At 41.1% G+C, this 26343-nt stretch overlaps 1 protein-coding gene across 2 annotated transcripts in view; it reads right to left on the bottom strand.

The window, feature by feature from the left end:
• PITPNC1 (phosphatidylinositol transfer protein cytoplasmic 1) overlaps nucleotides 1–26343 on the bottom strand; it is a 363762-nt gene that overhangs the window by 38196 nt on the left and 299223 nt on the right. For both annotated transcript variants that reach the window (XM_036756452.1, XM_036756453.1), the window contains exon 7: nucleotides 768–923. In XM_036756452.1, coding sequence (XP_036612347.1) covers nucleotides 768–923 — 156 coding nt within the window. The remainder of the gene's footprint in view (nucleotides 1–767; nucleotides 924–26343) is intronic.

The following is a 26343-nucleotide window of genomic DNA, read 5'->3' as shown; positions in this document are numbered from 1 at the left end:
GATGAGGGCCTATTCCTTAAAAAGCTAAGCAGCTTGGGGCACCCAGATGGCACAATAGAGTACCGGCTCTGAATTCAGGAGGACCTGAGTTCAAATTCTGCTTCAGACACTTACTAGTTATGTGACCCTGGGCAAGTCACTTAACCTCAATTCCCTCCCCCACCAAAATACAAACCAAAAAAGCTAAGCAAATGGTCTTTAGCAATAGGTTTAGTTGGATGGTTAATTCCAATTTATTCTATGACTTGTGTGTACATAGTTGTTCACATGTTGTCTCCTTTATTAGACTGTGAGTTCCCTGAGGGCAAGGACTGTCTTTCGACCCTTTTGGTATCCCCAGTGCTTTGCACAGTTCTTGGCACATTTATTGTTGTTTAGTTGTATCTTATTCTTCACGACCTCATTTGGGGTTTTCCTGGTAGAGATACTCAAGTGGATTGTCATTTACTTCTCTAGCTCGTTTTACAGATGAGCAAAATACGGTTATGTGACTTGCCCAGGGTCACATAGCTAGTGTCTGAAGCTGCATTTGAATTCGTGTCTTCCTGATTCCTGGCTTGGGGCTCTATCCACTGTGCCACCGAGCTGCCCATTTTGTAACGGTGGAAGCATTTTATGAATGGGGTGCTATGGGATTTCATAATCAATTTGGCTTGTAGAGGTAGTTTATACTTTTGCACATACATCTATCCACCCTGGCCAGATCTTAAGTAATATGGCGGCTTTCCTTGGCCCCTGCTTAAATCAATAGCACGGCTTTCACTCACCTTGTGTACAAATTGTTCTACTCTGGTCTGAAGTCCCCAGACTTCGAATTTCACAGTCACCAATTTGTAGGAACACATGATCGGTTGGTGACTATCTCTCCAGCCTTCCCTTAAATGTCCTCTCCCTGTTTTCTCTGATTTAAAATGTTTAGGATCCTAAAAAATAAAAAGGGGAAAATTACGATTTAGAAGTACAATTAATAAATACTAGTAACTCTATGTATGCATTGTGGAAACCAGCCACTGGCCATTTCATCAGAAACTTGTTTTCTAAGAAACAATATCTCAAGAAGTACTAAATTAAAACGTGGAAAAGACGCTATTATAATCAGAGCCACAGCTAAAAATAATTGTGCCGGGGGCAGATCAATTTGGGGTGGGGAGTGCGGCACAGAGCACAGTCTGACTGTAGGTATAGTCATGCCAGGAGAGGAGGTCGATCCTCCCCCAGACAGTCTGGGTTGGGGGAGAAGGTGGAAGCCAGGCACCCATATTTAGCATCCTGTTATCAGGATGCTGAAGATGGCAGCATGGAGGTGGTTCCAGTATAATCTGTCCAGGCTGTTGGAGTAAGATGAAGTTTAAGAACTGAATCACCCCATGTTAGTTACGACTCTGTCCACAATGGCATCGCATACCACGGTGCCTCGCACCACTGGAGGCAGGCAATTTACAGATCTTAAGTTATCCATATGTTGTCAATTAGACTCTTTTCAGTGCCCTAAAAATGAAGCCCATGTGGTCGAGCATCTAAAACAATCAGTTCTGGTGGGCAAAGAGGTGGTACAATAGACAAGGTGCTGGGCTTGGAGTCAGGAAGACCTGAGTTGAAATCCAGCTTCAGATACTAGCTTGTGGGACACTGGGCAAGTCATTTTAACCTGCCTGCCTCAGTATCCTCCTCTGTAATAACAGCACCGACCTTCCAGGGTTATTGTGAAGTTCAAAGGATATAATAATTGTAAAGCACTTAGTTACAGTGCCGGGCACAGAGTAAGCACTGTATAAATATTAACTCTTATTCTAAATATTTAGGCAATTGCTGAAAATGACATGGATATTGCCTTGGCAGATTCCTAGGTTCTGGCTGTTTGTGGATATTCATATGTAAAGGGAACATGATATGCCATTATCTCGAGGAAACATTTACTGAGTACCCACTAGGAGCACAGTACTGCATTAGGTATTATATGTCGCTCACTCTCACTGAGCTTTATTTTCTCTGTGTTATGTGGGAGGAAATTCACCAAGTAGAGTCCTGGAGAGAAGAAAGCAAGACTGTGCTTGCAACCTGCTTTTTAACAATTTGATTTTCAATTCTTTCCCCACCTAGAAAAACAATCTTGCAATGCTACAGCAGATCTGTCTTCTAAGACCCATTGCCAAGTGGTAAAATCCACTCCTAGGGCTGTGCTGCGAGTAGTGTGGGATCATAATTCTCTGTCCCAATAATGGACACTCAAGACCTACTCTTAGGTCCTGACTTACTATTACTATTTTTATAATTCATCAAATCTAGCCAGCACATAAAAAAGCTGGACATTCTATGCAGTCTTCCACACCCCTGACACCCCACTTTTGCAAAGAAGGTAGGAGAGGGGAGCTGTCTTCTCACAACTCTTCTTTGGGGTTAAGATTGGTCATGACAATTTCATGACATTGAGTTTCAATCGCGTTTTCTTCACAAGCTTTGCCATATTCGACGTATTCAAGTTTTTTATAGCACAGTAATACTGCAATATATTCATGTACCACAACTTCTTTAGTCATTCCCCAATAGATGGGCATCTACTTTGTTTACAGAAAATGCTATTAGAAATATTTGGGTATCTGTGGGGCCTTCCTCTTTGTCATTGTTCTTGGGGCATATGCTTTAGTGGCAGAAACTTTGGGTTAGAAGGTAAGGCAATGGATGGCTCAGTAGGTAGAGCGATGGTCCTAGAGTCAGGAATATCTGTGTTCAAATTTGGCCTCAGACCCTGACTAGCTGGGTGACCCAAGGCAAATCACTTCCCCTTGGTCTGCTCAAGTATAAAATGGGGAAAATAATAGTGCCTACCTTTCAGGACAAGTGTGAGAATCAAATGAGATTATAGTTGCAAAGTGTCAGACACATAGTAGGCACTTTAATAAAGGTTTGATTTCCTTCCTTCCAGATGGATAGTGTTTTTTCAACCAATGGATTCTGTGGTTAGCCACTGGACCTTTGGCATTTTATGTCAACTGAGAAACCTCTGCTTGAGGTTCATTCATAGCTCCTTCTCAGAAAGCAACACCCCCAAACTTCAATGCTTGCATTTCCAAAGAAGTACAGATGTGAGTTGTGATTTCCTGAGATTAGGTGTAAAGTACAGATGTGAGATGTGGTTTCCTGTCTGTAAGGCAGAGGGCACAGATGCTAGGTAGTTTTCCAAACGGTCTTCTGTAATTTGGGAGAACTTAGTAGGAGATTCAGTGGTTCAGCCCAACCATCTCCAAGCCCCCCTTCTTCCTCCTATACTACAAAATGCAAGGGGGGAAAAAACCCATTATGGCACAGAATGAGACCTTAACAGCATCATGCAAGAGGAGGATGTGGTTTTGTCTTTTTGTGAACACTTAACTGCAGATGGCAGCACTGAACATTGTAAATTAGGCACCTTTAGTTTTCTAGACAGTTTATGGTGGTCTGAGTAAAGACAGGAACTGAAGTGTGTCGGGCAATGTAAAGAAGCTATTTTTTTTAAAACTTTCAGAATCTGTCCTTTGCCTATTAATTCTTGCATGCATGTTGCTATATCAGCTATTTAAAGTTGTGTTGTTTTTTTTTTTTGGAGGGAGGAAGGCAGGGCAATTGGGGTTAAGTGACTTGCCCAAGGCCACACAGCTAGGAAATGTGTCAACTGTCTGAGACCGAATTTGAACTCAGGTCCTCCTGACTCCAGGGCCAGTGCTCTACTCACTCCACCACCTAGCTGCCCTTATATCAGCTATTTAAAAGGTATAACAATACCAGGAGGTTGTACTGGGTTGTAGATGACAGCACACTGAGGGGTTGGGAAACCAGCACTGGAAAATTGGAGCGTATAGGAAGCAATGGTGTCAGAGTGCAATTAATCAATAAATGAACATTTATTAAGTGCTTACTCTGCACCAGGCACTGTGCTGTAGGAAAATAATAAAATCTAATCCAATTTTGCTCTTTAAGTTTTGCAAAATGCTTCATATGTATTATCTCATTCCTGACAACTTTATGAGATGGTACTAATGTTACCCCCATTTTTAAGTGGCTTAACCTCTCTCTGGCTCAGAAGCAAAGTCAGTAAACAGAAAACAACAAGAAGTATTGGAGGGCCAAAAAGGAAAGGAGGTTGTGAAGGTAGGACCAACACAAGGCAGGAGGTCAAAGGGCTAGTGACCAAGAATGGGACCGGGGCGGGAGTGGGGGAGTGTCCCCAAGGACTGTCAACAAAGAGAGGTCCCCATTACTGAGGAGGCCTATTATTCCATCTTCAGCTGATTTTACTCTTCTCTCATCTTAATGAGAGGTGATACCAAGTCAGTCAAGAAAAATTTATTAAGTGCTTATTGTGTGTGCTAAATGCTGGAAATACAAAGAAAGGGAAAAACCTACTCCCTGCCCCTCAACACTAGAATGTGAGCATTTAAGTTAACCGTGGACATTGGAGATGATAAACACAGTACAAACAGTTGGTAATCTCAGAGGGGAGGCACTGGCCATGGTGCTGGGATTCAGAAAGGTCTCCTGCAGAACATCTGATCTGAACAAATCTGAAGGAAGCTGGGAAAGCCAGGAGGCGAGGAAGGAGACTCTCCAGGCACAAATGACAGTTGGCAAAAAAGGGATGAAGTTGAGATGAAACGCCATTTTTGAGGAACCCAAGAAGGACAATACTGGTGAATTGTAGGATACTTGGAAGGGAGTGAAGTGTAAGCAGACTGGAAAACTAGTAAAGGACTGTGTTATGTTGGGCTTTAAAATCCAAAGAGAGGATTTTATATTTGATCTTGGAGGTAATAGGGAGTCATTGAAGTTTACTGAGGAGTAACAAAATCAGGCTGCACTTTAGGAAGGTGACTTTGGCAGCTAAATGAAGCATGGAGTGACGTGTGGAGGGATTTGAGGCAGTGAGACCAATCAGAGGTGATGAGGACATATGCCAAGATGGCAGCTATGTGAGTGGAGAGAAGAGGACATATTTGAGAAAAGGTGTGGAGGTAGAAATGGCAAGACTTGGCAATAAACTAGATACACAAGGTGAAGACCAATGAGGAGTCTAAGATGACACCTAGGTTGAGAGCTTGACCTAGGCTGAAAGTCAACTGAGTCTACAGAGCCTACAGAGGCCTACAGATGAGGAAAAGTTAAGGTAGAGATGGCAACATACACACTTTTCTGACAGATGCAGTCACCTGGTCTAGTGTCTGGCCTAAGCTGACCTCTTCTTCAAGATAACCAACTGAACACAAAAACAACCAACTCGGAGCTCTCCATTTAAACCTTGGTCACCACTAACCTTAAAAATAAGCAAGACACTGAAATGCCATAATTTAAGTTTCAGAAACCGAGACAATGTCTGTTGATGTGGACAGAGGCTTCCAGTGACTTAGCACCTTCCTAGGGTGCTAGCCCCAGATAGCCATGAGCCTGCCCCTCATGAGAAGGTCCCTCAAAGACCTGTGGATGAGGAGAGAATTGAAATGAGAATAAAAGATACCATTCACAAAGTACTTCAAATTTTGCAATGCATTGTAGATGTTATTTCATTTGATACATAAAATAACCTTGTGAAGTAGGAATTCTTATCACACCCATTTTACAGTTAAGGAAAAGGAAGTTGAAGTGACTTCACCTGGGTTACCTAACTAGTGAGTGTCTGAGGCAGGATGCGAATTTGGACTTTCCCAATTCTACTTCTGTGCCCTTAGCTACTGGGAAGCTCTTTAAGCGTGGGCATCCAATGACTGGGGAGAACTGGCGAAAGAGGGAGGCTACCATGCTGCATTAGTGCATAGAACCATACCTATTATTTATTATTTCTATTATTGCCCTAACAAGAGGTAAGACTGGGGGAAAAACATGGATGAATGATGCAGGATTACCCAGAGTCCATGCAGGATAGGGGTAGCTGATGGTGGGAACTAAATGTGTGAAACTCAGACCACCCCCCACCCCCACCCCGCTTACTCCTTCCATTACCCTGGCTCTCTGTTAAACCTAGGTCCCATTCCCCATTTCTCTAAGATGTTTGCTTTCTGGATTTTTTGCTTTGTATCCATTTGTTTTCAAAAGAGACTTTAAAAAAAATAACACCGTGTGGTTTTTTTTATTGGTTTATGTGAATTAAATGCACTGAGGAGAAGGTGATGATCACCCAAGGATAGAAAAAAATGGATTGCTATCCTTCTTGTTGTCAGCATTACCATTTGGGGGCTTGAGAGCAACCAAAGAGATTTTATTAATTTCCAGAGCTGAGAAAAGATTAAATGAAACAGAACAATCCCAGATTCCACTGGATAAAATGAGTTTTGGTAAGATGAGGTTTTCATCAGGGTCTTCTGTCTTTCTGGGCTCTGTAATCACTTTGGATGCTTTTCCCTTAGAGAGATAAAAAGCGCTTTATAGTTATCATCTTATTTGATCCTTACAACAACCCTGGGAGGTAGGTGCTACTATTATCCCCATTTTCAGATGAGGGAACTGAGGCAGACAGGGTCAAGTGAATTGCCCAGGCTCCCACAGCTAGAAGATGTCTGAGGCCTGGGTTTGAACTCAGGTTTTCCTGAATCCAGGCCTGGTATTTCATCCAATAGCCACCCAGCTAGTTTCTTTTTTCCCCAACAAAAGCCAGTTAAGGGGCCCTATCTCCCTCACAGAGGGGTGGAGTAAGGGTAATGACTAAGAGAAGAAGGCACACCCATGAGGATGCCCAAAAGGAGGAACAGGGAAAGGGGGACTCCACCCATACCTGAGTGGGTACCACTCCTATTCCCCCTCCCTCTTAGATAAACATTGAGCTATTTGGATTTCTAAGTAATTCAGTAGTGATTGCTGAGATGACTCATCCTAAAAATTCCAGTTAGTGGTGAAGAGTTCGGGAGTCCGGACATCAAAGCAAAAAGAATGAGTGATGGGGTGGGGCAGGGCAGGTTGTAGTCTTTCTCAGCCTAGAGGCAAAGCCTTGGCAGCTCTTGGGTGAATTAACAATACACACAGAGAATATAATGAGGAGAATAAGGAATGCAAAGCACTGGGAGAGCACCAAGTATGATAAATGGAAAAGAAGCCAAAGATCTTTGTCCCAAGGTTCTTAACCTTTTCTGTATTATGGACCCTTTTTAGTTTAGTGAAGCTGATAGATGCCTTCTCAGAAGAATATTTTCTAATGCATAAAATACCATGCATAGGATGATAAAGAAAATAAACTATATTGAAATAATTATCAAAAATTACCAAAAAAGAAAGGGACCCATATGTACAAAAATATTTATAATGGTTCTTTTTGTGGTAGCAAAGAACTGGAAATCAAGGTGATGCCCTTCAATTGAAGAATGGCTAAACAAGTCATGGTATATGAATGTAATGCAATACCATCATCCTATAAGGTATGGGGAAGATATGGACTTCATAATAACCCGAAAAAACCTACATGATACAATGCTGAGTGAGCGGAGATATATGGATTCTGTGATGACTAACCTTGATAGACTTAGCTCTTCTCAGCAATACAAGGTTCAAAGACAACTCCAAAGAACTCATGATGGAGAGAGCTATCTACATCCAGAGAAAGAACTACGGAGCCTAAACGCAGATTGAGGCAAAATGTTTGCTCTCTTTTTTTTTTTCTCTCCTTTTTTGGTTTTGTTTCTTCTTTCTCATGATTCATTCTGATGAGGGCACAATCTCTGGGAACCCCCTTGAATCTGGAATACAGTCTCTGGGAGCCCCCTTGAATTGTCCTTGAATCTTCCAACTGGATCTGGCCTTCCCCTAAGGCCACAAGCCTCACATTATCATTAGGCCCAAATCTCTACCTAGCCTCGCCCTTTGTTGTCCAGCTACTTCCCCACCCTTGATCCATGCCTTCGGCTACTTCCCACCCTTAATTCCATTACCTCACCTAGCCCTCCTTGGACTTCCCCTCAAGACCCTCCCTAAACCCCTCCTCTAGTCACCCCAGACCACCCCTCAATCCCTCCTACAATCTTTGTGTATATAATCTCCATCTTGCCTCCATGAAGGTGCTCAGATTCAATCTAATTCAGTAGGTTGAATCTGGCCCGCTTGTGGAAACAGGCGTCACAAAGGGGGGGATTTCTTAAGACAGCCCATTATGGTGAATCCCTAATAAACTTTCTCTTTTCCCTTGGCTGAGAAGGCTTGAGTTGAATTCTTTCGGCAGGACCCAGTGCGTCAATATTTTGGGGTGTCCAGCACCTCTCAACCTAAAATCTCTTCAATTCCATTGGTCATAATTCTTCTTTACAACTTGGCTATTGTGTAAATAAGTTTAATGCGAAGTTATATGTACAAGATATATTGGATTCTATGCCGTCTTGGGTGGGGGAGCGGATAGGGGAGGGAGGGGAAGAAAATCTGGAACTCAAAAACATGTAGAACTGAGTGCTGTAAACTAAAAATAAAAAAATCTTAATTAAAAAAAATTATTAACAATAACAAAAAAAGAAAAGTTCATGGATGTCAGGTTAAGAGCCCCTATTTAAGGTAAACTGGCAAAAAAAAATCTTTGCAGCAAGTTTCTTTGACAAAATTCAAATTTCTAAGATATACGCGGACTGATTCAGATTTATAAAAATAAGAGCTATTCCCCAATAGCAAAGAACTGGAAACTGCGGGAGTGCTCATCAATGTTGAACAAGCTATGGTCTATGTATATGATGGAATACTAACAAGCTATAAGAAATGATGAAGGGGAAAGTTTTAGAAAAACCCCAGAAGACCTGTATGAACTGATACGGAATGAAGTGAACAGAACCAGGAGAACAACTTAAACCATAACAATAATATTGTAAATTTAAACAACTTTGAAAGACTCGGAACTCTGAAAAACACAATGACTGACCACAATTTCAGAAGATTCAAGATGAACATGCTATACTCATCACCTGATGGAGAGGTGATGGACTCAAGTACATTGAGATATTTCTTTTTGGACATGGCTAATGTGAGAATTTGTTTTGTTTGACAATACATGTTTGTAACAGGTGTTTTATTTTTCTTGTTTTGTCAATTGGGTGGAAGAAGGGGGAGAGTGAGAGGAGAGGAAGAAAATGCAAGATCTGAAAATAAAATAAAACATAATTTGAAAGAACACTTACTTGGCCCCAAGGGCCACCAGGAAGTCTAAGCAATAGCCTCTTTTGCTTTCTTTTTTTCTTTTTGAGGCAATTGGGGTTAAGTGACTGGCCCAAGGTGACACAGCTAGTAAGTGTGTGAGGCCACATTTTGAACTCAGGTCCTCCTGACTCCAGGGCCAGTGCTCTATTGACTGCGCCACCTAGCTGCCCTAAGCAATAGGCTCCTGGCAGGCCTAAAACATATGCAGAAGAAAAGGAGAAAACAGAAAAGGAGGAAAAAATAAGTTAAGGGAAGGTGCAGTATGGAGACCAGCATTTATCAAGTACCTACTACGTGCCAGGCACTGTGGAAGCCCTTTACAAATACTATCTCATTTGATTCTTGCAACAAAACAATAAAGAGATGACGGAACCAGAAAAAGTAGAATATTTTTTGTTTGTATTTATGGATACAACATACATACCCTACTTCTAAATGGTCTCGATATGACTTAATGGTTAAAACATGATGAACAAAAATGAGAAATAGACCTTGGACTAAGGCAAGTTTTGCTTTTTTAATGTATCCCTAGCACTTAATAAAACATCTGGCACACAGTAAGTACTTGATAAATGCCTGTTGCTAGATTAAGTGCTTAATAAATACATGTGGATTGATTGAGAAGACAGAAAAAAGACCACCCAAAGGAAGAAGATGGCAGTAGGTCTTAGAGATGGCTAGGTAAAGACAAATGAATTTGGTTCTAAGTTTTCTGGTAGCTAATATAAAATGCGAAAAGAAATGAGGTAACATTTCAACTTTTTAACAAGAGAAAGTATACAAATTCTTCTTTATAGACAGCAATTTTTTCTTTGAGACTAAACCATATGAACTAATCTGTGTCCAGCTCTGTCTCTCTCCAGTCCTCCCCCCACTCATGGGGTCCAATCCCACTTTGATCAGCATGGGAGCTCTGACTTGCTTCATTTTCCACTTGGGATGGACTGAGCATATTAATGCCAAACTAAGTGTGGATACCAAAAATTGGCTTAGCTTACTTTACTGCAGTTCAGAAATCAGGAGCTCAAGACAGCCACCAGCCTCAGCCTCCAACCAGCAATGTCCTGCTATTTCTAATGGCTGCTCCTAATAAAAGCTCCTCTTCCTAACGACTTGCCTTGTCTCACACATTCACACACACTATTCCTTTCTCTCTCTCTCTCTTTCTCTCTCTCACTCACACACACACACACACACACACACACACTTCACAGTACAACAATACAGTATGTTTGAACCCATTTTACAGGACTTGGAGCAAAATGTTTTTATTTTTGAAGACTGCAGAAGTTTATACCTACAGTTTTGCTTTCAGGACACTATTGTCAGTCATAGTTACCATCTGAGAAAGGTAAAGGGTATATAATGATTAAACTTTACACTTACAGAGTACTCACAATCATCAGATGAGGTGGGCATCACAAATACTATTGTCCCTACTGTGAACCATTTTGCCCACCCCTTCGCCTCCCAATCACCTGAGAAAGTCCTAAAACCTGAATTGGCCAATCAAGAGAAAGACATTTTTGGCCCATTCTGAGCTAAACCTGCCATACCTTTGTGTGCTCTGGCATAACAGACATTCTTTGCTTCCCTCTCTGAGTGAACCCAAAATGCCCCTTTCTGGGTCAGCAACTACAAGGCCAGATGAAGCTGACCAGCAGCATTCTTCTGTTTATGACTGCCAAGGAGAAGGTGCCTTGAACCAGACATTATCTTGAGTAATGGGACTTTTCTTATGTTATATTATGTCATATTAATGATGGAAGAAACACAGACATCCTGGATCTGTAATTTCAATTGACACCTTGACATTCTCTCATCTTATTGTATTCACAACCTATCCTATTAAGAAATTCCTTTCTCATATTATGGTTGACACATATGGAGGCTATTATTTTAGCTGACACAGGTGTCCTGAGTTTGGATTGCTCTAAGTGTATAAAGGCTCTCCTTCAGCTTGTTTACCTGTAATGAGTTTAGAACTATTTTTGGACTCCATAATGCATGATTCTCTGGATTAATGAGAATAAATAAGTATGTTATAGCACAGGTACAGCCTGATTCTATTTGTTCCTTGTTCAAACCTTTGGTAAGGGGAACCCCATTCTGTTTATTCTTTGGACAAACCTTCGGTTAAGGGGGACCCCATTCTGTTCATTTTTAAGACAAACCTTTGGTTAAGGGGGAAACCCATTCTGTTTGTTCCTTTGGACCAAAACTTTGGCACAATGATGGACACTACTAAGGCTCAGTAAAACATGACATGCCTATGGTCACAGAGATAGATAGTTCGTGGCCCACTGGAGAGAATGCTGGTTTTAGAATGAGGAAGACCTGAGTTCAAATCCAGTCGCAGACACTTACTAGCTACGTGGCCCTAGGCAAGTCAGTTGACCTCTCTCTGTCTCAGTTTCCCCATCTGTATAAGAGGGGAAATAATAGTACCTACTTCAAAGGGGTGTTGTGAGAATTAAATGAGATATTATTTGAGAAGCACTTGGCAACTCTTAAATGCCATATAAATGCCAGCTATTATTACATTTTTATTGTTATTAAATGTCAGATAAAAACCCAAGTCTCCAGCCTGACAGTCTGGCATTAATTTCACTATACTATGAAAGATATTCCAAAATAAATGAATTAATCTGCTGACTGGAGTTGTTTTAGATTGCTTTTTGTTGTCATTCAGTCGTTTTCAGTCATGTCTGACTCTTCTTGACCTCATTTGGGATTTTCTTGGCAAAGATATTGGAATGGTTCGCCGTCTCCTTCTCCAGCTCATCTGACAGATGAGGAACGAAGGCAAACAGGGTTAAGTGACTGATTCAGGGTCATGCAGCTATTAGTGTCTGAGGTCAGACTGGAACTCAGGAAGGTGAGTTTTCCTGACTCCAGGCCTGGCACTCTACCCACTGTGCCACCTAGCTGCCCCATTATACTACTACTTAGTAGTACATGCCCACAAAGTACAACAATTTTTGTTTCATTATAATTCATTCTAAGCTTCTCCTTCCATAATAGCTCATCTATATAATACACTGTTTCCAAAGTCAGCTCCTGGTAAAGGCTACATGATCGTCATCAAGGAGGCCGGCCTATTTACAAAGTGAATGTTGCACATCCAATTCACATAAGTTTTTTGGAAAGATTTAAAAGAAGGATGCTCAGAGGCATAGCCCTATAGGCATCATTTCAAGGTGAGATTCCATCCACCACAGAACAGATGTTCCCAACTGCGCTTTCAACAGGAGTGTTCTGACATTGCTTCCAAATCAGCACAGGATCAAAGGAACACACATTTGGAGCTGGAAAGGACAGTGGGGACATCTAGTCTACATTAATCATTTTATAGATGAGAAACCTGGGCCCCAGAGTTGTAAGCCAGATCTACATCTATCTCTTTCCACTCAATGACAGTGTCTATTTACTGAATAATGGAAAGATGAACAAATTCTTACACTATGTGATCGATCATTCAGCTGGCTAGTATTGGTTAAATAGCTTCTGTTTGCCAGGCACTGTGGATACAGATGTAAAGAATGAAACAATTACTACTTTGAGGGAACTTACGCTGGGGAAAGGAGACAAGTGCATAAATAGTACATACAGAATAAATATAAGGGAATAATTAATTACAAGGTAATTAGGGAGGAAAGACACTGGTAAACATGAGGAAGAAGTGCAATGTCGTCATGGGGGATGCGCAGTGCAAAGTCATAATTCAGCTCCATGTGTGGAAAAACAGAGAAAAGGCCAGTTTGGTTGGATCACCAAGTGTGAGAGGGGTGATAATAAACAATCAGGTTGTGAAAGGCTTCAAAAGCTAAACAGAGGAATTCATATTTGATCCTAGAGGCAGTAGGATGCCATTGGAATTTATTGAGAGGGGAGTGACACAATCACATCTGTGGTTAAGGAAAATAATTCTGGCAGATGGGTGCAGGATGGACCAGTGTGGGGAGAGATGAGATAGGAGTCCAATTAGGGGAATGTTGCAGTAATCTAGGTGAGACAACTGGTGAGGGCCTGAACTAAGGTGGTCGTTGTATGAGCAGAGAGAAGGGGGTGGGCAGGAGAAATGTGGTGGTGATAGGTTGCTTGAGGGAGATTGAGGTGTCTAGGATAAAGAAGGCTAAGCTTGTGAACCTGGAAGAGTAGAAAAATGGTGCTGGGAAACAGGGAAGTTTGGAAGGGACTTGGGTTTTTTTGGGGAAAGAAAATCAGTTCTGTTTTGGACGTGTTAAGTTTGAGATGTCTCTGGGACATCAATTTGAAATAACCAATAGGCAGGAAGAATTGGTATTGTGGTACTGAAGCTCAGAGGAAAGATTGACATTTGTGAGTCTTATACATAGAGAGGAAAATTAAACCTATGGACACTCATGACGATGATGATGATGATGATGATGATGGTGTGGAAGAGGAGAAAGAGGAGGGAGAGCAAGAGGAGGAGGAGGAAGAAGAAGAAGGTGGAGAAGGAAATGGAGGAGGAGGAGAAGAAAGAAGAAGGAAGAAGGAAGGAAGGAAGAGGAAGAAGAGGAACAACAATCACAGTTAGGGGACATAATATGAAGGAGCCGAGAAGAAACAGACAGATGAGAACTAGGAGAAAGTAGTATCAAGAAAACTCATCTACAAGAAGCCTTTTCCAGTCCTCTTTAATCTTGGTGCCTTCCTTCTGAAGAGACTCCCAATTTATCCTGTAAATATATTGTTTGAATATGGTTGTTTGTATGCTGTCCCCCACATTAGACCGCGTGCTCCTTTAAAGCAGGGATTGATTGCGCTTTGTACAGAGCCTGGCATGTTTGTTGTTGTTGTTCAGTTGTTTTCCAGTAGTGTCTGACTCTTTGGGGTTTTCCTGGCAAAGATACTGGAGTGGTTTGCCATTTCCTTCATGTGCCATTCCTACACACCTGGCATGGAGCAGGCACTTAATTAATGCTACCTGACAGAGATGGCTGAGATGAGACAGTCTCTACTCAAAAAGGGGAGTTAACATGTCAATGTAGTAGGTAGGCAGAGTAAAGGAAGAAGACTGAGAAAAATGATCAATTTAGAAATTAAGACACAATTGGAAAAAGGGTAGATTCAAGTTGAGCGATGGGGTCAGAAGCCAGAATGCAGAGGGTTCTCATATTTTTCTCAATAGTATAAAACCAGGTACATATCAGGAGGCAATGTGGTAAGAACATGATGGTACCTACAGGATCTAGGACTTAAAAAAAATTCATAATAAGGTTCTTCTTGGTACCAAAAATTGAAAACAAAATGGGTGCCTATTGATTAGGGGATGGCTGAACAAACTGTGGTATCAAAATGTAATGGGATATGACTGCACTATAACAAAACTACAACTATAGGAAAGTCAGAGAAAGATGGAAGTACTTGCATACATTGATACAGAGTGGAGAAAGCCAAATGATGACAAACACACAATAAATGATTACAATATTAAGTCTATGACAACTCCTTTGAGGTGGGGTATACAGCTGTGGAATGCAATGTACACTGCCAGACACTGTTTCAGTGTCATTTGGATTAGTATACATGTTTTTGTTTGTTCTGTTACAAGGAAGGGTTTAGTTTTGGGAGGGGTAGGATGGTGGCATAATAATATAAGGCTATGCTAAAACTATTATTATTTTGAATGAGCACGCTAGACTAAGATTTTTTTTTCTTTTTTTAAAAATTTATTTAACATATTTAGTTTTCAGCATTGATTTTCACAAGAGTTTGAATTATAAATTTTCTCCCCATTTCTACCCTCCCCCCCACTCCAAGATGATGTATATTCTGGTTGCCCTGTTCCCCAGTCAGCCCTCCCTTCTGTCACCCCACTCCCCTCCCATCCCCTTTTCCCTTTCTTTCTTGTAGGGCAAGATAAATTTCTACACCCCATTACCTGTGTATCTTATTTTCTAGTTGCATGCAAAAACTTTTTATTTTTTGTTTTTGAACATCTGTTTTTAAAACTTTGAGTTCCAAATTCTCTCCCCTCTTCCCTTCCCACCCACCCTCCCTAAGAAGTTGAGCAATTCAACATAGGCCACATGTGTATCATTATGCATAACCCTTCCACAATACTCATGTTGTGAAAGACTAACTATATTTTGCTCCTTCCCAACCCATCCCCATTTATTGAATTTTCTCCCTTGACCCTGTCCCCTTTCCAAAGTGTTTGTTTTTGATTACCTCCACCCCCATCTGCCCTCCCCTCCATCATCCCCCCCTTTTTTTTTAATCTTCTTCCCTCTTCTCTCCTGTGGGGTAAGATACCCAATTGAGTATGTATGGTATTCCCTCCTCAGGCCAAATTTGATGAGAGCAAGATTCACTCATTCCCCCCTCACCTGCCCTCTCCCCTCCTCCCACAGAACTACTTCCTCTTGCCACCTTTATGCGAGATAATCCACCCCATTCTATCTTTCCCTGTCTCCCTCTCTCAATATATTCCTCTCTCATCCCTTAATTTGATTTTATTTCTTTTAGATATCTTCCCTTCATCTTCAACTCACCCTGTGCCTGCTCTCTCTCTCTCTCTCTCTCTCTCTATATATATAGATATACACACACACACACACACACACACACACACACACATATATATATATATAAATATACACACACATGCACATTCACTTATATATATATATATGCATATTCCTTTCAGCTACTATGATATTGAGGTCTCATGAATCATACACATCATCTTTCTATGTAGGAATGTAAACAAAACAGTTCAACTTTAGTAAGTCCCTTATGATTTCTCTTTCTTGTTTACCTTTTCATGCTTCTCTTGATTCTTGTGTTTGAAAGTCAAATTTTCTATTCAGCTCTGATCTTTTCACTGAGAAAGCTTGAAAGTCCCCTATTTTATTGAAAATCCATATTTTGCCTTGGAGCATGATACTCAGTTTTGCTGGGTAGGTGATTCTAGGTTTTAATCCTAGCTCCATTGACCTCCGAAATATTGTATTCCAAGCCCTTCGATCTCTTAATGTAGAAGCTGCCAGATCTTGGGTTATTCTGATTGTGTTTCCACAATACTCAAATTGTTTCTTTCTGGCTGCTTGCAGTATTTTCTCCTTGATCTGGGAGCTCTGGAATTTGGCGACAATATTCCTAGGAGATTTCTTTTTGGGATCTATTTGAGGAGGTGATTAGTGGATTCCTTCAATTTCTATTTTGCCCTGTGGCTCTAGAATACCAGGGCAGTTCTCCTTGATAATTTCTTGAAAGGTGATACCTAGGCTCTTTTTTTTGATCATGGCTTTCAGGTAGTCCAATAATTTTTAAATTCTCTCTCCTGGATCTATTTTCCGGGTCAATAGTTTTTCCAATGAGATATTTCACATTGTCTTCCATTTTTTCATTTCTTTGGTTCTGTTTTATAATATCTTGATTTCTCATGTTTTTCTTGGAGGCTTTTGGTGTAGGCTCTTGCACTATGTTGACTTCTTTAGGCTGTATGTTTTGTTCTTCTTTGTCACCAAAGAAAGAATCCAAAGTCTGAGACTGAATCTGGGTGTGTTTTCATTGCCTGGCCATATACCCAACCAACTAACTTGACCCTTGAGTTTTTCAGTGGGGTATGACTGCTTGTAGACTCAAGAGTTCTAAGTTCCATGTTTGGGGTGGGGGATGTGCCAGCTCTGCCACACCAGCACTCCTCCTTCCCCAAGAACCCCCAACTGGGACTGGGCTTAGATCTTCACCAGGCTGTGCACTCCTGCTCTGATCCGCCACTTAATTCCTCCCACCAGGTGGTCCTGGGGCTGGAAGCAACAGCAGCTGCAGCTGCCCCACCTCTGCTGTCCCAGGGGCTGAACCTCAAACTCCTTCCACTCCAGCAGCTTTTCCCACTAACCTTCTCTGCTGTCTTTGGTATTTGTGGGTTGAGAAGTCTAGTAACTGCTAGGGCCCGCTCCGCCTGGCTCCTGGTGTGGTTGGTCCGAGCCACTCACACTGGGCTCTGCTCTGCTCCGCTCCCAGCTCCCAGCTCCCAGCTCCGTGTAGGATAGACCTCACCCAGAGACAATCCAGGCTGTCCTGGGCTGGAGCCCTGCTTCCCTCTGCTGTTTTGTGGGTTCTGCCGTACTAGAATTGGTTCAGAGCCATTTTTTATAGGTTTTTGGAGGAACTGGGTGGGGAGCTCACGCTAGTCCCTGCTTTCCAGCTGCCATCTTGGCTCCGCCCCCCCAGACTAAGATTAAGGAGACCCTAGTTCATATCCTGATTCTTGACATTCATCACCTATGTGAATAAGGGAAAGTTGATTTTCGACAATATGATTTTCAGTTCCTTACCTGTCAAGTGGAAATGATGATGATAATACTCACAGTATGGTTATTGAGAAAGCACTCTGGAACCTTACTACATTCATGGGAGTTATTACTGTCATTAAGATCAGTAGTGGATTGATAAACATGGCCCTATATAGGATCATGGTTTTAGAATCAGGAGGGAAAAAACTGAGTCCTAACAGAGGTTAAGGAATTTGCCCCAGGTAATAAATATACCATAGGTTAAAGAGTGTTAAAGGCAGGATTTGAACCCCCACCTTCAGATGCAAGAGCCTGTGCTGTCTTCACTGTGGTACCACAATGCCTCCACAAAGTGTGGCACTATGATTTGTTAAAGAGAAAAAATGGCCCATAGTGTTGAGAGATTAGTCAACAATTTATCAGTCCGGGAAAAAGGAACGATTTCCCCTTTTGTGATTGTATAATCCACAATTAGTGAAGATGTATTATAGAGTGAATTTGGGGAAATGGCTTGGGAAGGCCTTGGATTTAGCCTTCAGGATTGATTATAAACAGTTCTCCTGAGGCCTTTTTCAATTTTACCTATTTGTTTAAATAGAGGGAGCTCTCTCGGGTACGCTGAATTTGGAAAATTTGCAAAACTATATAGATATATAGATATGTATGTATATATATACATATGTATATACACATACACATATGTATATATTTATATGTGTATGTGTGTATGTATGTATGTGTGTGTGTATGTATGTATGTATGTATGTATATGCTACATAGACTAGGAGAATGACAGAGCACAGAATTTTAGAGCTAGAATGGCCTTACAGGTTAGCTAGTCCAGCTCCCTCATTTTATAGGTAAGGAAACTTGTCCTGGAGAGGCAAAGACTTGGACACATAACTGGGCCTAGAACTTAAGTCTCAGTTCTCAAACTTGTATATGGATATTTACAGGATACAGGCAGCTCTCACTTTTCTCCACTTCTCAATTCATTATTTCAGTGATTTATTTTTTGCCCAATTAACCCTCACATCTCACTTATTGCTATTTTTAACCATCCCCTAAAGGGTTATCACTTCCCTCCAGGTCCCCCCCCCCAAAAAAAAAGAAGCAATGCAAGTATTATATAGGAATTGGGATAAAGTCTAAGCAATTCAGTAAGAGAGACTAGGAGGCTCCGTTTTTTTTTAAAACAAATCTATGCTAATGACCAGGTAATTACATTTATAGCTTTCCAAAGAAGTATAAAGTGCTCTGATCCATATCAAAGAGGTGTTAAATAGGCCTTACAGTAGGGAAGGACAGAAAAGAGGGACTTAATAGCACTTAAGGTTTCCAAGTTTCTAGCCTCAGGTCTGGTTTTGAATAAAATTAGAAGACAGGACAAAACAAAGAAGAGGAAAGAAAAGTCAATTGTTACTTTAAAAAAGTACTTTTTAGTGGGAGGAAAGAAACACCGACACCAAATTATCAAAAAGAAAAAAAAATTGTTTTTTAAGCTTCTCCGTGGTATAGGGGCTAGAATATCATCTATCCTCTACCATCAAGAACACCTAAATTCAAATGCAAAATGGATAATTTTGATTATGTCAAATTGAAATGTTTTTGTACAAAAAAAGCCAATGCAGCAAGAATTAGGAGGGAAGCAGAAAATTGGGAGAAAATCTTTGCAACTAGTATCTCTGATAAAGGCCTCATCTCTAAAATATACAGGGAGCTGAGCCAAATATATAGGAATACAAGCCATTCCCCAATTGAGAAATGGTCAAAGGATATGAACAGGCAGTTTTCAGAGGAAGAAATTAAAGCTATCTACAGGCATATGAAAAAATGCTCTGGATCACTACTGATTAGAGAAATGCAAATCAAAACAACTCTTAGATACCACATCTCTCCTGTCAGATTGGCTAAAATAACAAAACAGGAAAATGATAAATGCTGGAAAGGATGTGGGGAAATTGGAACATTGTTGCATTGCTGGTGGAGTTGTGAGCTGATCCAGCCATTTTGGAGAGCAGTTTGGAACTATGCCCAAAGGGCTATAGAAATGTTCATATCCTTTGACCCAGCAATACCACTTCTAGGGTTGTATCCCAAAGAAATCACACAAGCGGGAAAAGGACCCATATGTACAAAAATATTTATAGCAGCTCTTTTTGTGGTAGCCAAGAATTGGAAATCAAAGGGATGCCCATCAATTGGGGAATGGCTGAACAAGCTGTGGTATATGAAGGTGATGGAATACTATTGTGCCATAAGAAATGGGGATGATGCAGACTTCATAACAACCTGGAAAAACCTACACGACATAATGCTGAGCGAGCGGAGCAGAGCCAGGAGAACGTTGTGCACAGCCACAGATATATGGATTCTGTGAGGACCAACCCTGACATACTGTGCTTTTCTCAGCAACCTAAGGGGCAAGGACAACTCCAGGGGACTCATGATGGAGAATGCTACCTTCATCCAGAGAAAGAACTGCGAAGTTTGAATACAGATTGAGGCGCACTACATGCTCGCCTTTTTTGCTTCTCTTTTGTTTTTGTTTTTGGGTTTTTTTTTTGGTTCTGTTTCTTCTTTCTCATGATTCACTCCATTGGTCAAAATTCTTCTCCACGACTTGACTAGTGCATAAATTAATTCAATGCGAAGTTATACATGACAGTTATATGAGATTCCATGCCGTCTTGGGGAGGGAGGGGGGAGGGAGGGGAGAAAAACTGGAACTCAAAACTATGTAGAACCGTGTGTGGTACACCAAAAATAAATAAAGAAAGAAATTAAAAAAAAAAAAAGAACACCTAAATTCATAAAAGACACTAATAGTGTAACTATGGAAAAGTCACTGGACTTGGATCAACCTCAGTTTCTCCATCTGTTAAACCAGAATAATAACAGCACTCTTCCTCTACACGTTGCTAAATTGTTAGTATTGCTGTCCACGTCCCTGCCTGTCACACAGGCAACCAGGGTTCAATTCCCTGAGAGCTACTTTTAGGCAGCTATGTGGCTCTGTGGATAGAGTGCCAAGATCAGAGTCAGGAAGACTCATCTTCATCAGTTCAAATCTGGCCTCAGATACTAGCTGTGTGACCCTAGACAAGTTACTTAACTTACCTGTTTGCCTCAGTTTCCTCATCTGTAAAATGAACTACAGAAGGAAATAGCAAATCACTCCAGTATCTTTGCCTAGAAAACCCCAAATGGGGTTATGAGGAGTCAGACATGACTGAAATGACTGAACAACATCTTACAAGTTGTTGTTAAGATCATATGAGATTATATGTACAGCCTCGAAAACTTTAAATCGATATATAAATGTCAGCCATTATTAATGCAGCAACATCCTTTAAGTTTGCCAGCCACTGAGCCATAAAAGCTGAGAGTGTGTCAGTCAATCAACAAGCATTTATAAAGCACTCTGCAGGTTCCAAGTCCTACACTGCAACACTAGAGCTGGACAATATAATATGACCTTAGATATTATTAGAAATTTTGATTATGTAAAATTGGAAAGTTTTTCCACAAATAAAACCAATGCCATGTAAAATTAGAAGAGAAGCAGGTAAATGGGAGAAAAATTTGCACAAGTTTCCCTGACAAATATCTCATTTCTAAGATTTATAGGCAAATGATTAAATTTTATAAGAATTAGAGCCATTCTCCAAATGATAAATGGTGAAAAGATATGAATAGGTTTCAACGAAAGAAATTCAAGTTAATAATAACCATATGAAAAAATGTTCTAAATCACTAATAATTAGAAATGCAAATTAAAACAACTCTCAAGTTCCATCCCACACACCATTTTGGCAAAGTTGACCAAAAAAGGGGAAAAAAAAAAGGAAAATAACGTACTGGGCCTGTGTGAAAATAGTTACGTTAATGCACCGTTGGAAGTGTTGAATTGGTCCAGCCATTTTAGAAAGCAATTTGGAACTAAGCTCCCAAACCTATTATACTGTGTGGTACCTTTTCACCCAGGGATTTTTCTACCAGGTCTATACCCCAAATAGATCAAAGAAAGAATAAAAGGATACCTATGTACAAAAAATATTTACAGCAGCTCTTTTCACAGTGACCAAGAATTGGAAATTAAGGGAGTCCCCATGAGTCGGAGAATGGTATACGAGTACACACACACACACACACACTATATTATATATGTATATATGTATATGCATGCATACATATGTATATGTATAATGTATATATGTACATGTATAATGGTACAAAATAATATAGAAGTAATGGTATATGTATGTGATGGAGTTCTATTATGCTATAAGAAATGATGAAGGAACTGATTTCAGAAAAACTTGAATGAAGTGACATAGAGTGAAAGGAGCAGATCCCCAAGAACAATTTATACAATACTGTCAAAACAAACAACTTTGAAAGAAGTAGGAACTCTGATCAACACCAAGACCAACTGAAATCGCAGGATTCAAGATGACAACATGCTGCCCACTTCCTGATAGAGAGGTGATTGACCCAGAGTGCACATTGAGATTTTTTTTTGAGGGTGGGAGGTTTGGGCAGGGGGGTGGGGACACATGGCCAACAAGGGAATTTATTTTGTTTTACTATATTTTTAGCAAGAGTTTTTGTTTTTCTTGCTTACTTAATTAAATAGAGGAGGGGTGGGAAGAATCCAGATTGGAAAATAAAATAAAATTTAATTAAAAATGTTAATAAGAACAACTCTCTCATTTTGTGTTACTGTACAGTAGAAAGCTCATTGGTTCTGAAGTCAAAGGGCCTGGGTTCAAATCCCACTTCTGCCACTTACTCCGTGGCATAATTTGGATCAAATTTATTCGCCCCTCTGGACTTCAATTACCCCCAAATGAGCAATACTTAAAGAAATTAATTCAGGGTATTCACTGGAAGGTCGAATACTGAAATTAAAGCTTAGATACTTTGACCACATAATGAGAAGACAGGACTCATTGGAAAAAGACTCTGATGCTGAGAAAGATTGAAGGTAAAAGGAAAAGAGGATGATAAAAGATGAGATGGAGAGTGTCGTGGAAACAACGAACATGAACTTGGACAGACTTCAAGAGACCGTGGAGGATAGAAGGGCCTGGAATGCTATGGTCCATGGGGTCATGAAGAGTCAGACACAACTGAACAATAATGAAATGAGTAGGTGGGGTGGGACAGTTCGGTGGCAAGTGGATAGAACGCAGCGCCTGGAGTCAGGTGGACTCATTTTTCTGAGTTCAAACCCGGCCTCAGATACTTACTAGCTGTGTGATCCTGGGCAAGTCCCTTAACCCTGTCTGCCTTAGTTTCCTCATCTGTAAAATGAACTGGAGAAGGAAATGGCAAACCACTCCAGTATCTTTGCCAAGAAAACCCCAAATAGGGTCACAAACAGGAGGACGTGACTGGACAACAACAAAAATGAGCAGACTGGGCTAGATGACCTCCAATCAATTAATAATAAATCTGTCTCCAGATCCTGTGATCTTATCTACTATTGCCTTCTGGAGTTGGTTACTGTTTTATAGGAAAGCTATTGATTTTTTTTAGGTTATTTTGTAGCCTGAAACCATTCCTCAAAGGGAAGCTTAATATCCAATGTGATAAAAAGTATGGTTTTGTGATGAAAAAATTTTAAAATCTGTGTCAAAATCTTACGAATTCAATGACAAATCATGTAAAAGAAATGATTACATAGTGAAGAACTACACATTGAAAGTTTTTTTTTTTAAGATATAAAAGTTTGTCAGGCCTATTGTATAAGTCAACAAATTTCATTATTTCACTCTGACCGAAGTAAATTCTCAGGGCATTGTAAATCTTGGGTTTGGCCCCTACCGAGCTCACAGATGGAGTGGACATTTTGTTTGACCCTTCTGTATTCTGGAAATTACTGACATTGCAATTCTGGATGAGTTGGCTGGGCCTAGGCCTCAATTCTCTTCTATAATCCCTGGTGTCTGCCTTCATTCCTGGTGGTCCAGTTCTGGCCTTGGTAACCCCTCTCTTTTTCCTCCTTGTAGATTTCTTAATCAGGAAATGGTTCCCTCCTGTTGTGGCCATTACTGGTCACAATTAGATGCTGGAGATCATGCCAGGTCTCCAGAAAGGATCCCCTGATAGTTGAGCTATCCTTTTCACTTGTGGTGGCTTCAAGAGCCCTAAGGTCCCTCCCTCTCTCTCTCTTTGTATTGAGGACTGGTTCTACATCATGCTGTTCCAATAGGCCAGGGTCAAAATCCTGCTGGCTACAGGTGTTGATCACCAAATCTTCTACCCCTCTTGGCAGACGTGATTAAACACTCTTACATTTTGGTCCCAGTGAGATTGGGCTTGGATGAGGACCTTCGTCAAGTCCCTATTCAAAGCAGGGTTTTAGGGCCTGTGAAAACAGTGCAGAAGAGTTTTGGCTTCAGAAGGGCATCCCTGACTCAGAGGGGCTCCCAGGCTTCAGGCTGTTCACCTCAATGGATGCTGGCTCCAGGCCTCCTGGTGGATCCCTTTCCTAGTGCCTACAGTACAGGCTTCTAGCTGTCTTTTTGTACAGTCTTGGACTGGATGGAGATTATTACTTGTCTTTGCTCTTCTCGATCATCTGGTACTCTCTGAAATCTCTGCCAAGGTGTTTACTGAATACCAAGGCTCTGGTAGGTCCTTTTATGGTTGCCATCTTAACTGGACATCCACAGCAAGGTTTCCAGCAAATCACTGTGGCAAATAGCTCTAAGGCCAATAATGAACTGTATGACCTTTGATAAGGCATTTTAGTTCTCGCGTTGGTCCTCACTTTCCTCATTTGTTAAATGAAGATGTTGGACCAGATGATGACCAAGTTTCCTCCCATCTCTGATGTTATGCAGGTTTGTAGATTTGGAGGCGGAAGGGACCTTATGGGTCATCTAATCCAACCCCATCATTCTGCTAATGAAGAAACAGATCCAAAGAGGCTTAACCACTTGCCTAAGGTGACATAGGGAGGGAAGGAAATACGAGTGATTTGTACCCCTTCTAGATTGTAAGCTCCTTAAGGGCAGGGACCGTCTTTTGCTTCTTTTTGTATCTCCAGTGTTTAGCGCAGTGCCTGGTACATAGCAGATACTTACTAAATGCTAACTGGTACATTGCTTTCTATTGTGCCATCCTGACTCCCTTCCCAATGAAAAATGTCGACACAAAACTTAGGGAGAATCCACGTAAATTCCAGAAATCTGAGGAAAGGATGATATGAAATCAGTAGATAGCATACATACATGAAAATCAAATAGATTTTCTGGACAGGACCAAACATTAATAAACTATTATGTGTGGGACACCCCGATCTAGGGGCTGGTTCAAGTGTAGGAGAAAAGACTTCATTCTGGTTATTGGCTTTTGGACCACATCTGTGATTTCAATGGTTGAGGGAGCTTCTGTCAACCTATGCCAACTGGCAACTTCTCTGTAATTTATAGTCTAGGAGATTTACCTGGGCACTGAGAGGTTAAGTTACTTGCCCAGCATCTCATTGCCAGTATGAGTTAAAAGCAAGACTTGAACTTTTCTTGCCTGGAAGCCTGCCCTCTTTCGCAGCATCTTTGTGACTAATAATTCAGCCGGCTGATAGTCTAATGAAGACGAAACTAAAGTGGTTTAACTCAATCCAACAAGGATTTCTTGCAGGCCTATAATCTGCTCTCACAGGTGGTACAGCAGAGAGAGAGTGCCTGGGCCTGGAGTTAGAGAGTCAAGCCTTAGACAGTTACTAGCTGCATGACCCTGGGGAACTCAGTTAACCTCCATTTGCCTCCATTTCATCAACTGTAAAAAAAAAAACCTTGCAGGGTTATTGTAAGGATCGAATGAGATATTTGTAAAGAGCTCAGCCCAGTGCCAGCCACATGGTAGGCACTCTATAAACACTCATTATCTTTTCATCCTCTTCCTCTCCTATTTCTATTTAATTCTGTCAGTTGGATTAATGCAAACAGCCTCCTTTGTTGGACCACAGGAAATCTTCAAGGCTACTCACCTCACCCCACATGCTGTCATTTCCTATGGGTCATTTATAGACAACAGCAACAACAACAAAAGCCCACTGGTTAAAAAAAAATAGCAGCATTCATTAAAGGATAATAGATTTAGAATCAGAAGTGACCTTCGGGGTTATCTATAGTCCAACTCCTCATTTTACAGAAGAAAGAACTGAGGCCCAGAGAGGTACGGCAATTGTTTATTTTTTCTTTTTATCTCTTCATTTCTACCTCTCTCTCTCTCCCTAAGACTGGTTATTATTTCGTCCAGGCTAGAAGTACGATGGACACTCGCAGTCAGACTTTCCTTCTGATGGGCATGGAATCTCTGACCTACTCCATTTTTGACCCCGGCTGATTCACCTCTCCTCAGGCAGAGCTCACTCCCTGGGGCTCACTATATTAATGATGAACTTAGTGCGGACACCCTTTTGGCTTTGGTCCTAATGCAGCTCTGAGCTCCCAAGCTCAACCTACAAGAGACCTTAGTGGCAAGGATAACAGGCACATGACACCATTTTTGAAACCAAAATGTGTATTACTGGTTAAGCAACAGGGTGCCACAAGGGTGGGGAACCTGTGGCCTTGAGGCCATGTGTGGTCTTCTAGGTCCTTGGGTGCAGCCTTTTGACTGAGTCCAAGTTTTGCAGAACAAATCTGTAAAGTTTGGATTCAGTCAAAGGGCAGCACTTGAGGACCTAGAGGGCCACATTTGGCCTCAACGCCACAGGTTCCACTCCTGGAAGTGTGGTACCTGGAAGTGTGGTAGGGAAAACAAAGACAATCCAATAGTTTTCTGTTTTCAAGCACTGTGTGTTGTGTTCTGGGGACTAAAATAGAAAAGAATGGAAAAGCATTGATTAGGCCCTTACTGTGTGTCATATGCCGAGTTAAGCACTGGGGATACAAATAGAAAGATGAAGACACTGCTCTCAAATTCACTT

This window comes from Trichosurus vulpecula, chromosome 4 (genome assembly GCF_011100635.1).
Source record: "Trichosurus vulpecula isolate mTriVul1 chromosome 4, mTriVul1.pri, whole genome shotgun sequence".
NCBI classification, from domain to species: Eukaryota; Metazoa; Chordata; class Mammalia; order Diprotodontia; family Phalangeridae; genus Trichosurus; species Trichosurus vulpecula.
Note: the sequence above shows the minus strand (reverse complement) of the source record. Positions and strands in the feature narration are given on the sequence as shown.